Raw genomic sequence first — 16,746 nt, forward strand, 5'->3', positions numbered from 1 at the left:
AGTTCATTACACAGGCCCTCCTCTTTATGTAAACATGGAAGCCTCTTTCTACTCCCCATCATACTTAAAGCTCTGAACTTCCACTAAATAATTATCTTCACTGGGGGCAGAGGAGCAGCACTTTACATATCAAAGGGCTGCTTTGGAGGGATTTACAATAATTTAAGATGAAGTGGTAAATATTCTATTCACTCCAGTTCATCTCCAGTAATAATTATAATCCTATTAGCAAGGTCCCAAGAAAGTGATTGCATTATCATCTAGCGAGCATCTATGTGGATTTCTTGGAGGGGTGGGATGGGGGAGGCCATCGGCAAGGAAAATAAGGAAAAGCAACAAAAGATGCAATTGCCAGCATGTCCCTTCCCCCAGCAGGATTTGGGCTCCATTGTCCCGACGCTTCAATAGTGCTTTGCTCTGAAAGTAAGAGCTTTTGAGCGCAGTAAGGGGGTGGGGCTGAAATGAGCATCTTATTCCTCTCAGTCACCCCCGCTCCCCTTTCATGGCCGAGAGTCCCCCCGGGTGCCGCTCCAGCGACAAAGAGCACCCGGTGCTGTTCCTGCAGCCTCGGGCCGGCGGCAGTGCCACAATTAAAAGCTAATTGCTGTTTATGGGTGAGTTCTTTAGAATATTGCCCAGCATCACTGGGCTGTGCTGCCCACTGGTCAAGTCATGTGAGATTACTCTAATCTGTCTCCGTTTCGCCCAAAAAGGACAAGAAGACTGGTTTTGTTTAAACGCAGAGCAGGGAGAGGGAAGTTCTGTGAAACTCATGATTTAAAGGGGGGAAAAAACCCTGAACTCAGCAGGAAACATGACTGAGCTAACTGGAAAACTGGGACTAAAGACCCTTTATCAGCAGATCGCAACGCCAACTGTCTACACCAAACTGTGTGTTTTATTCCTACTCCATGTCACCTCTTTGTACACCCCTTAGAGTGCTTAACTGGAATTTATCCCTGCAGGAGTGCCTCAGTTGCACCAGTGTAATCCTCTTCCCTCTCTTCTGGCACCTGGAGGCCACCAGTGTGAGTCCTCAACCCTTCCACCAAAAGCAGGCAGCTCAACTCTGCTCACTCTGGGAAATCAGCAACTACTCCAGAGATGCACCATTTGCAGGCTTGGAACAAGCCAAGATTACTGTCACAATGTGCAACAGTTTATCGCAAAGAAGTAGAAACATTTTTCTCAATAAATTAAATAGACAACAGCCTGCAAGGGAGGAAAGAGGAAGAATTTTAGGCATCGGGAGAGATTTCCATGCTTACAACTCATTCCGGGTAAAAAATAAATTCCCTGGACTACCTCTGCGTCTTACTCTTTTGCAACCAGAAAGACCAGCAACTTCTCCTTCCTCAAGAATTTATAGCCTAGAGTTAACATTATGTGTACTGGTCTCCTACTATGCAAAGATTTGATAGATCCACTTATGGATTCACTGCAAGACAAAGCTCTTGAAGAGTGCTGGTTCAACACATCCTTGCACCAGAGATGTGAATTCTTGAACTCCGCTTTACTTAGGTAGCACCAATCCTGCCCTCATGGGAAGCTGAAACCAGTGTCTGGACTGGGTCAGCACCTGCAAGCACAGTATGTCCTTGTCCAGAAAAAAACCAGCAAAGTAAGAGAGTCAGGGTCTGGAGTTACTGGCTTAATTGTGGAGAGAAATAAAAAAGACAAAACCCCCACAGCACTTTCAAGGCTTTTGCTAGCTCAGAGTAGGCCTGAGCAAGGGAAGCCTGGCTTGGAAGAGGCTTAAAAGCAGATGAAGAAATCATAATGGTGGGACATCCAAAACACATCCCTGGTACCCAGGTGACAGGAGGGTCTCCTGTGGCAGAGGATATGGGACTAACACAGTCCACACTAACACAGAGACTCTGATCTCAGGGGTTTGGCTTCAACTCCATCAGGAGAACAACTGGGCTGTTCCCACAAGTTCCAAACAAAGCCCACACCTTGCTGTAAGCTTTTTTGCCTTGCAGCAATCACCCAGTCACATCCAAGAGGCACTAATGCTCACTGCTCACACCACAGCCTCTTCCCTCTCACCAAGGCCCAGGCACAAATCACCGATGCGGCAGAAGCACCAGCCAGTATTGGTGGTATGTTCAGCTGTCAAGTCCTTAGCCCCAAACAGCTCCCACACCCAGGAATTTGCTCTCTTAATTGTAGCAACAGCACTAATCCTCTCAAAGATGTTAAACCACCCCAGGCACTGCTCCTCACAGGTCTTTAAGACATCTCTCTTCCTCCTATGTCTTGGGAAAATGCTTCCTTGCAGCAAAGGGAGCAATGTCATCAGGTTAAGCCCCAGAGATGTGAGGCTCTGGGATTTGGGGGAGGCAGAAGTGGGTATTGAGACACACAGAGCTGGCACTGCAGAAAGAGTACAGCCAGTTGGCTTTCTGCTGCTGTCCCAGAAGCACCAGGTGTTTCAGGAATTAGATGCCCAAACCAAGTAGCACCACAACTCATCCAAGGGCCAAACTACCTGCCACTGCACATGGAGCAGAACATCTTCCTGGCTTATCCCACCTGTGACACCAGAGCACCCTGGGGCTCCTGCCCCTGGCTAGGACACTAGGAACCATTCCTAATCCAGGTAGCCCACAGGAGGCTATCCCCCCGACCTCATCCCTACAGCACCTCCTCTTCCAGGCCCTGCTCCAGTGACTTGCTTTGCTGTATGTTGGAGGTGGCGAGCCCAGCAAGCAGGGTACACCTTGACTTGGACTCAAAGGGCACATCTGGTGTAATCAATGCAGGAGAGATGGTCACATCTCACACCCCCCAGTCATCTGTATGGTAGCAACACACTGCCACACTGTTTCTGTAGCCATGCTGCAATAGGGAAGTTTCCCCAGTCCCCCAGAAAAGGAGTCGGTTCAAGAAAAAAAAAAAACAAAAACAGCTGGTTTGGGCCATTCTAGGGTGGGGGTCCATGCCAGCTATATGGGTATATATTTTTATGGCATGCAGTCACAAATTAACTTTCTGGTTAAGTAACCACATAGTGACCATGGCAGCAGCCTCTCTCGAGCCACCAAAAAGCAGCTGAATGTGAGAGGCCAACCCTGGTCCACCTCAGCTGACACTCAGAAACACCTGACAAATTTCTACCCAGGAGGGCACTACAAGGAGATGAACCTCCCAGGCTTTGCTTCTCCTCTGGGGCACTGCCAAGCCACCACATTTCGCCTGCTCCAACTCTGCCAGAAGGTGGGGAAAAAAAACCCCAACCCACATAGCAAAGAACCAACCCCTAAAGGGTTACATACAAGTCAACAGTCGCTCCAGCAAGATATGGGTAGGACCATGTTCCACTAATGCAACCTTCATAAATCACAGCCCTGCTGAGAGGTCTTTTGCATTTTCCCCAACACAGAAACAAATGCCCCAATCTGTGTGCCTGCACAGGCAGGTAATGAGTTACACTGATAATGTTGCCCTTTGTTAAACACCTCCATGAGTGGCCCAGCATTTGCACAGGGAGGACTTAGTTTGCCACCTTGACACACATTTCTCCTAATTAAGCCCAGCCTTCCTGCTCTGGGGCTTTATAGCCATGATTAGAGAAAAAAGCCTCCTGATAAACTTTGGAGACCTGAGCGATACCCCAGCTCCCACCCTTCAGATCATAACCAATGCTGGGGGAGTATTCCCAGTGATTTGTCTACCCTTGGGGCAAGACATGCTAAAGTCAGGCTTAAACCACTGTGCTGAGTTAGAACCCCAAAATGGGACTGGTGGCAGCTTTGCTCCTGGCTCCTCTTCCTCACCATGGACATAACAAAGAAGGGAGGGGAGCAGGGACACTTCTTTATTCACCCAAGCAGCACTTTCCTTTGTGCACTGACAGCCCCTGGAACATCTTCCACGTCACATCTGAACCAGAGACCTCTAGGTCTTCCATAGCATGTGGGAAGGTATCTCACAGGGTGGCCAGGGTCAGGCCAGGCTTGAAACAAACCTTGAGACACATTTATATCCACAGTTTTTCAAAAAAGCTATGTAGGATCTCCAGGAATTCACTTTCTGCACCTAAAGGGATCCAATGGGCATCCAGCACCACCTGAACAGCAGCGGCCTTTGAAACAACAGCTCAGAAAACAGCCAGCTTTCCATTTTCATGATGAAAAAAGAAAGTTATGGTTTTTTCTGCCCTTTCTGATCATGTACACATGATCCACAGGCCAAGCAATGCCGACAAGGTGCTGCCAAACCTCAGCTGCGCGACTCCACCTGCCTCTTCAGCAACACCCAAACCAGCCTTGAAACTGTACAGCACTGAGGCTTCTCCTCAGCTGTGGTAAAGGGAAGGGGATGCCCTTCTGACCATCAGAGGACCTTACCAGTGGCCAGTAACAGCAGGGAAGAACAAACCCATCGAGGAAAACCAGGAACGTGCTCAACCAACCAAGCATGTCCAGTACTCACCAGCTGCTCGTTACCCTCAGCATCTCATTGAGTGGCTCAAGAATTTAAAATTGATTCAGACTTTATTCCCAGTTGAGCCACCTAATTAACTTCTGAAAGTCTCCTGCTTCCTTCTCAGAAGGGAGGGGTGGCACCAACCACAACCTGAACCATCAGTAATCTGGTCACTGGCCAGGTCAATGTGACCCTCATTGGGATGAGCTAATTTTGCCACCCACTGGAACAAAAGGCCTGGCAAATTAATACACCGGTGATCCTCTCAGTACTGATCCCCAAATGCATTTTAACACAAATGGGATTGTCACCTCAATTCATTTGTTGATGGATTTGTGATTTGCACTCATAAAGGAGTGGCACTGGAAATTAATATCTCTCCATGGTAAACAGACCAGGGCAGTGAGTCCATTTGTCCAGAATGAGATTTTTTCTGCCAACATCTCTAGTCAGGCCAGGATGAAGCTCCTGACTTTCCCCTCCCTTTGAAACCTCACATCAAACATCAAAGGCAGAAAATACAATTAATTTCCAGGACAAAAACCCAGCACGCCCATTGAGGCAATCAGGCTGCAGGTTTGTGGTGCCACCACATCCCTGGGTCCCCAGTGACACTGCAGGACTTGGAGTAGAGCAGAAGGAACCAAACCAGCCTTGGGAAAGGGGAGAAATTCCCAGTGAAGAAGGCAGACAGGTGCCAATTAGGGAAACATGAAGGAGCAGGTCTGTCTGCAGACTGCCTTTCTGCCCAGTCATTACCTGGGATCATGGTGTGGTCATAAACAGTCAATGAAATCCAGCCAAGAGCTCTTTAAAGAGCAGGCTCAGCTGGTGGAGATGCTCTGCTGCAAGTGCAACAGATGCAAGGCACTGCTTCTCATTAAAAAGGTATTCACATAATTAGAGACTTCACATGGCCATACCAATGATTTGATCTAGTCCAGAGCACTCAGGCAGTATTTAAGAGAGCTCTTGGCTGCTTCCCACTTCGGACAGCTTGGGTTGTCTTTGTGTGTAACCCTGCCATCTTCTCACACCCCACACACTGCAATGGCAGGTCCATGGCTATGATGGCAACCAGGAAGGACCTTATGAGCAAAACTACACGTGCCAAAGCCCATCAGCAACCTCCAGCATCCCACCCTGCTTTCATTCATTCAGAGCCAATTTCCTTCCAGAGCCAGCCATGGGGCTGAATTATCCCCAAGTCCTTCAAGCCCTTCTACATAAAGAGCACCATGGGCCAGTCTGCCAAGGCCTTAGATCACAACCCAAGTGAAATGACTTTTCCCTGAACACTGAAGACTCTGAATGACAGCTATTGTTATTCAGATTAAACCAAGTGTCAGATTAACAAATCAATGGGCATAAGAGATATAAAATGGGTGACCATTGAAGCTTTTCAAATACTCAAACATATGGATGAACCAAATGTGAATTGTAATTGACTCACCCACACCTTTGATCTCTACACCCTTGGGTTCTCAAAGAGACAGCCCAACCCCTTCTGACCCAGGCTGAACCGATCTGGGACTCCATTGTGAGCCTCACAAAGTCTTTTCTCTCTGCCTCTATCCCCTGGATGTAGATGCAGCCTGGTGCTTGAAAAGTGAGAAAAGCCAGCTCTGCCTTGGAGAGCCAGGGAGCTGGAGATGGACAACCTGCACTACCAAAATGCAACCTCTCACATGGAGCCCATCACCTTGGGCATCTCCTCCACCAGCCCTCACTCCTGGTGGTGGCCCTCAATCAACTGGATGTGCATGAGGAGATGGCCTAGGCAGCAGCAGAAGAGGGTCCAGAGTGAACACGGGCAGTGACGATGCTCATTCCCCCCACTGCTCCTGGAGCCGGACACGGGGTCTCTTTGGTTTTCAAAGATTTTCCCTGTGCAAAACCAAGGACCAGACTTTGCTGATGGGTTCAGGGCATGCACATGGGCATGTGGGCTGATCTGGAAGAGCTGGAAGCTGCTCTGCTCTTCTCCAACTGCTTCGACAGCACACAATCATTTATGCTTGATTAAGAAATCTGATTTTTAATTTTCCTTAAGATGTTTCTGCAGCTACATTGAAAATTACACAGAGCTTAAATAAACATTATCCCTGAATTTTCACATCTGGAGTTTGGAGAGGGTTTTGACCAGCTTTAGATAGATACATGAGAAAATAAATAAAAGAGCATTATTGATTTTGAGACCATACAAACCTCAGCTCCCCAGGAGTCACAAGTCAAGCAATTGTTTGGGTTTAGTTCCAAGCTTCATTACAAACTTAAGTTTCTGTAGCTCTTCCAGGAAACACAGCCCAGCTTATCCCCCCCCCCCCCCCCCATTCTGCAAATGCCACACAAATGTACCTTCGGGGAAGTTTTGAACCCCACACTGTGGCTTCTCCATGTTCCCCATGACAGGGAACAGGCTGTCCAGCTTAGCTCTTGCCATACTGAGTCTCAAAGCAACAGGAACTTTGGAATCGCTGTTACTGAAGGCAAATGCCAGCAGCTATTCCCAGCACGGGGCTATTCCCAGCATCAGGCACCACCACTGACTAAAGTGATTCACTCTGGGAGGGCAGAGACTTGGCATGTGCCCTGTCCTCCAGCACCAGGAGGAGAGCATTTGATGGGGGAACTGGGTGAGGCAGAGCAGGCATTGCTCTGCCCCTATCATTTTTGGGCTCCAACCCAGCTGTGCAGCTGCTTAGCCCAACTCGTGAGCCCTGCTGGAATAGCCAAACCTGCAACAACTGCAGGGCTCACCCACAGAGGAAGCCTAGAAGAGGAAGACTGTGGGGAGGAAGGCAGAGAAGAGGAAACTCACAGGCTCTTAATCTGATTTAGGACCACATGAGCTTTCTGTTTATATATAGCCTAATTAATTATTATACTGCATTGAGCAGTTTGACCTTGAAATCACCTCTAGGGGGAGGCAGCAGTGGCAGTGCAGCCAGCGCAGCCGGCCAAGGCTCCGGTGTGTGCCTAGACACCCGCGTGGGGCTGGTGGCTCCTCCTGCGTGTCCGGCTGTTCGGGCAGCGCCAGCCTGTAATTACCAGGCTTCGGAGCAGACAGCAGCTCCCGGCCCCTCTTGGCTTGCAGCAAACCCAGGTTGAAACCCTAACCGGCTATTCCACTTCTGCTTTGGCAAGGCTGATATCTTCTCCCAAGGCTTCCTTCCCGGCTCAACACCCTGTCTTAGCTATTCCTTCTGCTTTTTCACATGCTGTGCAGACAGCCCAAGGCTCATTATTTACCCGACCAGCTCAAGAGGGAAATTAAAAGGGGAAAAAAAAAAAAGTTACAAGCTTTGTGTTAAGTTGCAACAAGTTCAGTGCATTGTACTGGGAAAAAGGAAGGAGATGGGCTTTGCTAAGCATGTCCTCAAGAAGGGGCAATGCCCAGGCTGCTTGGTTTTTTGCAGCTCACTTTTGTTGGTCCAGCCACAGTGAAGTCAGAGCAGGAGCCCAGGGATGCTCAGAGACACCCAGACATCTACCACTGCCCCACTGGTCCCAGGTGAGACCTTCAAGAGCTTGTCCTATTCTAACCCACTTGAGGAAGATGGGAACCCCCCAGCACTCTGGAGACTGGCTCCTATTTGGCACAATTCAGTAAATGTGGCAGAGGTGTGTGCAGGGGGTTCAGAGCAGAAGCACAGCACCTCAGTGTAAGCATCACATTTGTTCCAATGCGCAGCAACACAGGGCACAGCACAGTCACGGGGTCCCTCTGCAATTCACATTTAGCAACAGCATTCCCAGCCCTGTGTACAAACCAGCTGAGGACTGTGTACAGTCCCTCCAGGACCAAAGGGCTGGGCCACACCTCCTGTTTACTCCAACACCTCCTGATTTCCTTCCAAGTCTAATACACCTTTAGAAAAACAAACTGAAGGCATGCCAAAGCTGCAGGCCTTGCCAGTTTTTAAACAAATATTTAATAGCTCGGTGAAGCAGCAAAGCACTTTATGAGGAAGACGCTGGGGCTTCGTCCTCCCCCTAGTGACAGGAGGATCCATGCTCTGAGCCTGCTCAGCCACCGCAGTCCCTGGACCCCATTCTGAATCAAAAGTACTACTGCAGCTTAACCCCTGTGCAGTGTGTTGCTGATATTCAATTGCCCTTTCACTAAATGAGCACTTTTCCAAAGATTGCCTATGCCTCCCTGTGCCACTCACCTACACTTGAAGTTATAAGTTTTCAAGTTTCAAGACTTTCAAGCTTTAACACAAGTTCGCGTTTGATAATTGAAAGAGGCTGAGAGCTCAGGGCTTTAATATAAAGCTTGTCAAGCTGCATCATTGAAGTAAATAATTGCAATGGATTTTGGTTTCTGTGGGGACACTTTCTGCACAGTCACGTGGATACACACTGAGGGTCTGATCCTGGAGCCCTTCCCTAAGAAGAGTTTTGGACTGCATTAAACACAGTCACGTTTGGGGACCTGGTTCAGTCTCTGTCACCACATGCTGCTGAAGACCCGTCTCCTAATCAGAGCTAACTTCCCACGTGGAAAAGGGTATTTTTTAAAGGGAATTGGTGTAGCAGAATACAGTCATGCTCAGTACTGTTGTGGCAACGCAGGATTTGGCCTTGCAATCATTTTTAGGAAGGATCTATCAAATGTACTCATCTGCCTATAACATTATACATTGGCATAATAAGATGAAAGACCGCACACAATAATTCTCCCTTTCTTCTGGAAGAGCTGCCTGCTGCACTGCCAGGAATGCAAAGTCTGTGCCAGTTTCAGGGAAAGGTTACAACTGCTCACTTTTATTATAAACCAGCCACTTTGGTGGATTCGCAGAAATCCCCAGCAGTACCAGCAGAAAAGACTGGCCAAATTACAGCTCTGACCTATGGAATTTTAGCAGCACAACACTCACAACAAGACCAGAACAAGGGAAGATGACCCCCACCAGCACAGGGATAGCAAAGCCAGGCTCCATGGGTGACACATGGGTACAAGCCACATCGAGGGCAGGGTCAGCCACACGACTCTGCATCCCAGACAGGCTGCAAGTTAAAGTCTGGGTCAGACCTGCTTCCAAATAGAGCCATGACTCCCTTGATGCCAGGGCTAGGTCATGCCATCCCCCTGTAGAGATGTTCTTCCTCTCTCCATTTTCTGTATGGAGAGGAGAAAACAAAACTGCTGTAGAAGCAGGCTAGTTCCAGGGCGTTTCCAAGGAGGTTAATGCAGATGTAAGGCATTTAGCAGAACCTGGAATTATTTTTCTCTAAATAAAGTTCCCCTAGCCACCATGTAGCAGGGCACTGCCATGCTCACATATCTTGACAGAAAAATTTTTAAAATGGAATTCCTCATTTACTAGAAATCAGTGTGAGATCTGCCAGCAGCACCTGTACACCTATTTTCCTCTAACATTCCCACCAACATCATCTAAAGTCCCAAACACCCAAGTTTTTGGTCCTCTCTGAATGATTCCCGTGGCCACAGAGACAGGAAGAAAGGTCAGGCAGCCAAGCAAGCCAGCTCACAGCTCCCACAAGTCCCTCCTCACCTCTGGACCTTCCCAGTACAAGGGCACCACATGCTAAATCACCATCACTGAGCTCATTTTGCTCCTCATTCGGTGCTATTCCGAAGAGGAAAACCACCATGGGGAAAGCTCAAAGCCAGCGTGGCACCAGGAGAGGTTGTTTCACTTGGATCACTACTATGACTGGACTAAGGTACACTGCACATGCCAGCCAAGCAGACCCTGCTCTCCCTAGGTGGAGACAGAGGGACTGTGCTCCTGATCTCCATTTCTTCCTCTCATCTGACCCATGGCATAACGTGATGCCCTTCTCCATTTGTCTCTGCGCACCTTCCAGCCACCTCCAGACTGGGAGCAACTCCCTGATGGCAAAGTTAGACCACCGGTAAATGCCTGTCCTGAATTCACCCCACCTTTCCTCTGAGCCTGCTGATAATCAGTGTTTCATCACAGGATCCCTTGTTTCTATTAAGAAAGCTAAGATAAGGTCCATTTACTCCATTGCCTTCTGGCTGCTGCTGGGCTGAGCACCTTTAAAAAGCACATGGTGTTTCTCACCAGCTAATTAAACACACAGCAAGCTGCTGAAAGACCTGGAATTGCAACGGTAAGGGCAAGCCCCAGTACAGTCATCAGCAGCAAGTCAGGACCCAGCACAGCACTCAGTCAACTACTTCACACAAACCAAGGAAGAAGCCTCTCCAGCCCGTCCTCACACACCACATGGTGACAACAAGTAGTAGCCGATAGCCTCTGACCCACTAATTACACCACTGAGACATGTCCCACTATTTGTTGTTCTTTGAACCCATATGTTACCTGTCCCACATAGCCCTAGCCCATTCATTATCCCCTGAACCCATTGGTCACCCATGGTCACAGCACCAGGAGACATGAGTCCCACGCTGAATGATCATTAAATTAGACTTCTTCCCAGCTGGGATGGATAAATAGCCCCAAACTCAGGCTCAAGTGAACAGAGAAGCTCAGCAAGAGAGGTCTGAATACAGGACAATCCTACCATCAGGCAGATTGGAAATACAGCTCCAAAGAACAGTGGTTCAGGTACAGTTCCTATAGCCACTGTACCCAGGGCTTGCTGGATGCTTTTAAAATAAAGCCTTGCCTGGAAGGGCCTTGAGATATCCAACGTTCGGTGTGTGTTACAGACACCTGCCATGGCCCACTTGAAAAGAAAAAAATAATAAATGCCAAACCCGGAGCTGAGCCTGTGGGTTTTCATTCCCATCATTTTCATGCCAAGGAGTACAGTGCTCCCCAGCGAGCTGCACAGTCCTGCGTTAACACGATTAGCCAGGCACATCCACCATCCGCATCCGTCACCCCCAACGCTTGGTCAACTTTGAAAAGTTCAGCAGCTCAACAGGTGAGGCCATGAAACCTGATCACAGCAGACAATGTCATCCCCCCCTAGCGTCGTGCTGGGAAGAACTTGTCACGTGCGTCATACCGGGCAACATGCTTGAAACAGAGCAGTGCACTGAAACCCCAGCAACACGAATAATCTTTGCCATCTGTTTGAACAACTCAACCCTCCTCAGATCTAAAGGAATGATCCCATGCAAACATAAGGGCCTTGCTGACTGATTATAGCAGCCCAGCCCTTCTTTTTTGGGGCCATTTTCCTCCCAGTGCTACTCAGCAGCTCAGGACATGTCATAGGGAGTTGCTGCAGTGGCCAAGGGGGCACTGAACTCCATGCACATTCTGAGGGGACTGTTAAAAGTCCCCACTTGCTTAAGCACAACGCAATGCAAGGTCAACAGTTGAGTTTTAAAATTTTTTTCACATCAAGAAAAGAAAATCTCAATACCAATATTGTTTGGCAAAACCTTTCCAGAGAACACAACTGTGCTTTAGGAGATGCTAGTTCTGACCCAGCACAACTCACGGGAATGTGGTGTAGGAGCCGGTCTTTGCTCAGATGCAGTCATTTGCACCCAAAGTCCAGTCAGGAGCATCAGGACTGTTCCCAAACTTCCTGGGGCCAACAAACCGTGTGACACTCAGCGGAAACCAACACACTGAGTTTTTCAAGCACCTGGTTCTGTCTGTGCTGCCCGGTCCATGCCGTGCTGGGGAGGCAATTAAGCAGCAGGTATTAAACATTCAATAAAGTTGAGATTATAGAGTATGGCCAAACACAGGGGCAAAATTCTGTCTTGCTCAAGATTTGGTTCATCATGGCTTTCACCCATAACTTTTAACCATCATTTCCTTATTCTTCCCTTGCTCCTAGCCTGGCCAATTGCAAGCACCAGCTTGTACCCCCATGCATTCCTTGGGGAAAAAAAAGGAGGCTCATGGGGAAATATAAAAAAAATAAGGATGTTTCTCCCAATTCAGGAATTGCTGTCAAGCAGCAGTTTGCACACTAAGGTCCAAGCAATTTGGGAGTCTGAGAAATGCGTGTTTGAAACAGTTTATCACACACCACGGGGCCTGATCCTGCTGATCCAAATCACCCAGTCTCAGCAAGGAGAATGAATTAAGGCAACTTAGCAGCAGTGGGAAGACAAAGCACCAGCATTTTAAGAATTTTCTATAAGAAAAAAGGAAAAAAAAAGGACAAGAGGTCTCCCTGATGCACTGCTAGAGTCAGAGGAGCTCAGCCTAGCCCCGCTGTGACAGTTACAGTCGGCACCACGGCACAGGGGGTCCTAGCAGAGAGCTACAGACTCAAAATATAAATCAGTGATGTTGAGTAGGGCTGGCAACACCCAGCCCAAGGCAGGAGGGACTGGGCATTACAGCCCACTGGGCTGTAAAATAGTAATAAAAAAAGAAAAAATCCAAAACACATAACGCTAATGACAATCTTTTTTTCTTACATTAATTATAGGGCAACAGGCTTTCAAGTCCCTAGGGTATTTCAAAATGCATCATTGTTGAATCAAATGAAGGAAATAATTAAATAAATTCAACAACTGATTTTCTAGGTTTGCAAGAAACACTTCTTTCCTCCCCACCAAGCCCTACAGTAAACCCCAAAGAGAAGAACGACATCCCTGCAGGCTGCTCAGCCAGACACATGCACACAGGCTGTGGAGCTGAACTCCCTACTGCCTCAAAGAGGGAGCTTCTCTACTACCCAGAAATTCAAGGCACTTCATAAAATTAGTTTGCAGTAGTGGCTGGATCCCATTTCTCTTCTGTCATGGTACGTATTTTCACTGGAAGCAGTTAACATGCTGTAGTCATTACAGGGGGGAAACCATGCAATGTGCGTACAGAAGTTATTTCCACCACAGTTTAGTTATCTCACTATTGAAGAAAAGCATTTAATTTTTCCTGTTTTCAGGAATGGTACTCAGCCAGCTTGATGCTGTTCTGCATTCCACACAAAGGAAACAAACCAACAGATTTCATTTCACTTGACAGAACATGGAGCAAGGAACAAGTTTGTGTTCGTCCTTCTAAAGTTATTTTTGATAGATGAAAACTTCAGGCAGAAATAAGTAGTTAAACAGGATTAATCAGAAACACTCCCAAAAATAAGAATTCATCAAGCTAAACAAGTAAATCTGTGATGACTCTGCATCTTGAAAATCTGAAAATGAAGATTTTGGATGGCAGGAACAACTTAAACAAACAAAAACTCCTAACAAATACAAACAAATTTAGCCAGTTAGCTAAAATACACTTTAAATGAGACAAGGGTCAAAAATTCTATCTTCATCTTGTCAAAGCCAGGCAATTTGATTTACACTGCACTCCGGGTGCTGAGGACACAGTAACTCCCCTAGTTCAAAAATTCAGTTGATTTGAGAATAAGCATCTGAAAAACAGAGATGAGGCTTGCCCAGCTCACTGCATGATGCTGACACCATGCACCTTTTATGGCATCTTAAATCCAACTGTATTGAACCACTAACAAGAAAATGTAAACACATCTCCTTATCGATACTAAGATAATAAATAGAAGCTTCATTCGGTCTGGGAGGAATAAGCGTGTTCTTGAGGAGTGCTGAGAAGCCAAGATTCACTGAAGTCAGCAAGAGCTTGGAGTTACTACTATATAGGAACTGACTTCTAATGACAAAATTTTTAGGAACAAACTTCCGCATCTAATTTTAATTAAGTTAGAAATAATGCACAATATATAACAACTTGTCTGCTGGTTTTCATCCTCCCCCAAGTATTTTGCATTATTTAGTCTCCCTTAATTGACCCAGGTCCCAGTCCCACAGAGAGCCAGACAAACGCCCATCTTCGGGGCGAATCACACACAACTGATTTCAAGACTTCCAGCATCACTTACTCTTGCTGCTTCAGAGCATCTACATTCAGACCTCAAGATTTGTCAGATTTCAGCTAAAACAGCCCTTTTGCAAAGATACTAGTGAAAAACTATAGGGTGTTTGCAGGGATAGGGCCCGCACTGCTCAAAATTCAGCGGCTGATAAGGCAAAACTTTAGGAAGTTAAACACAACTTTGATACCTGTTCTCCAAATTTAAAAATAATGTGTATCCTTTAAATATTGGCTTTCACCCACTATATCTGGGATAACAGATGAACTCAATCAATAGCATTATTCTCTCCTTCTCCCCTTCCACCTCTTACTTGTAAAAGATTAATCAACCATTTTATGGTCTAATTTAGGTTCCTAATTAAAAACAGAGTTCAACACATACAACACCATTTTGCTAATAAATCCTGACAGGTTTTCTGCTCTGTTATATGCAAGTTCCCCTTCAAAATGCGAGATTAACACTTTTTTAAACTCAGCTGAATTTACAAAGTTTTCGTTCGGGCTGCTGTGGGACAACATGCTACATCCTCCACCGAGATGACAGAATTTCCTAAAACGAAACAGCTTTCAAAAATTACTTCCTCCTCATCAGATCTTATCCTGCACTCATTTCACTAGCTGCTGAGGGATGGCAACATTTAAAAAAGAGACATAAACATAATCAGACTTGCTGGGTGGGAGTTTCAAGACTACAAAGAGGTTACAATTCGTAACTTCACAGCTCCCATCTAGCTTCAAAGTGTCCGTCCCTGCTACTTTAGTATTCCTGTAAACACTCAGTAGAAAGACATATTCAAAATACTCCCGATAAAGGAACTTCAATCGGAAAAGGGTAAAAAAGGTACCGAAACGGGGGTTGCCCTCGCTCGGCGTCCGATCGCGCTTCTCCTCCGCGCCCACCGCCGCCCGCTCCGCCGAGCCCACCCGCATCCAGACATCCCGCACCGCGCTGCTCCTCGCAAAATCACTTAGAATTACATCCATCCTTACAGGATGCAAGCCAAAAATTTATAATTTTCTCCCAGTCCAAGGGTTCATCCCGTTCCCGACGCGCCCGTTACCCACTACACTACACACCGCTCCCGCAATCCAGCGCCGGGCTGGCGATCGTGACCTCGGGCAATCGATCAGCTCGAGAGATGATTACGGGGTAGGAGAAAGTTAACGGAGACGGAACGCAGGGAGCCAGTGAGAAAGTTTTATCTGGAAAGTAGAGCTGTCGCCTGCCAGTCCCAGCTGCCGCCGCGCTCCCGGAACGGGTCAAACCCCCTCCAAACGCATCCAAAAATTCCCAAACTGGTCAAAAAATTCCCAAACGGGTAAACCCTCTCCACCCCGCCCCCCCCCCCCAAAAAAAAAGGGGGGAAAAAAACCCCAAAACACGGGTTAAATCCCACCCTAATGGGTAAAAAAAACCCCAAAACCAAACGGGTCAAAAACCCCGCAAGTAATACGGTCGCTGAGCGCACCGCCCGCCAGCCCATGCAGACCCGGGAGACACACCAGTCATCCCTCAGTAACACCCTGAGCTGGAGGAAAAATAAACGCTCCAGCAAAAGATATGGAAGTACAGCGGAATAAGAGTGTTTAAAAATATTAAATTAATATTTAACCTTTATATAAAGATTAAATATGATTTGGTTCGTGTAAAACCTGCAGACGCCCCGCCGCCGCCTGGGCTAACGGGGAGCGCAAGTTGCGCGCTGGGTTTATTATATTTTTAGAGGTTATGTTTTCGGGGGAAAGCATTTAGCGGAACATTTATTCTTCGCCCTAGGCGCTCCACAACCTGCTCCGGAGCCCGGGGCGACCGCACTCCCACACCGGGGCGGGCGAGGGCAGGACGGCGGGGACCCCTCTCAGTCCCGTCCCGCCGCGGAGCCGCTGCCCGCCCCAGCCCGGCCCGTACCTGTACCAGGCGAGTCCCCGCTCGTAGTTGCGGTCGAAGAAGTGAGGCTCGGCGCCGACGGCGCGCACGTCGGGGTGCACCCGCAGGAACTCCAGCAGCGCCCGCGTCCCCCCCTTCTTCACGCCGATGATAATGGCCTGCGGCAGCCGCTTGGTACCGGAGCCGTTGAAGAAGCTGGAGATGGGGCTGCCGGCGTCGGGCGCTGCCCGCTGCTCCTCCAGGCTGCTCTCCTCGCCCGGCTCCCCCGGCAGCAGCGGGGGCAGCGGCGGAGCGGCGCGGGGCGGCGCGGGTGACCCGCGGGCCGCCAGCCCGGCGCAGGAGCCGGCGCACGAGTAGAACATATAGAGCCAGAGGAAGAGCATGATGAAGAGCAGCAGCAGCCTCCGCCTCAGCGGCGGCAACGCGACGGGGACATCGAGGCAGCGATTCAAGCGCTGCCCCATGTGCCCGCGGGCGCACCGGGATACATGACTGGAGCCCGCCCGGCTCGGCTCGACTCTGCCCGGCGCCTCATGGGCACCCGCGGAGCCTCAGCACGGCCCCATCGCCGCCGAGTGCCCGGCGCTGCCGAGTGCCCGGCGCTGCCACCCGCCCGGCGCCGTCTCCCGCCGCCGGCAGCGCAGG

General features: G+C 48.5%; 1 protein-coding gene across 1 annotated transcript in view; it reads right to left on the reverse strand.

The window, feature by feature from the left end:
• Positions 1–16,746, reverse strand: part of LOC138119980 (heparan sulfate glucosamine 3-O-sulfotransferase 3B1-like) — a 30,227-nt gene extending 13,481 nt beyond the window's left edge. The window contains exon 1 of the mRNA XM_069032338.1: positions 16,123–16,746. Within this exon, the coding sequence (XP_068888439.1) occupies positions 16,123–16,565 (443 nt within the window). The 5' untranslated portion in view covers positions 16,566–16,746. The remainder of the gene's footprint in view (positions 1–16,122) is intronic.

This window comes from Aphelocoma coerulescens, chromosome 18 (genome assembly GCF_041296385.1).
Source record: "Aphelocoma coerulescens isolate FSJ_1873_10779 chromosome 18, UR_Acoe_1.0, whole genome shotgun sequence".
NCBI lineage: Eukaryota > Metazoa > Chordata > Aves > Passeriformes > Corvidae > Aphelocoma > Aphelocoma coerulescens.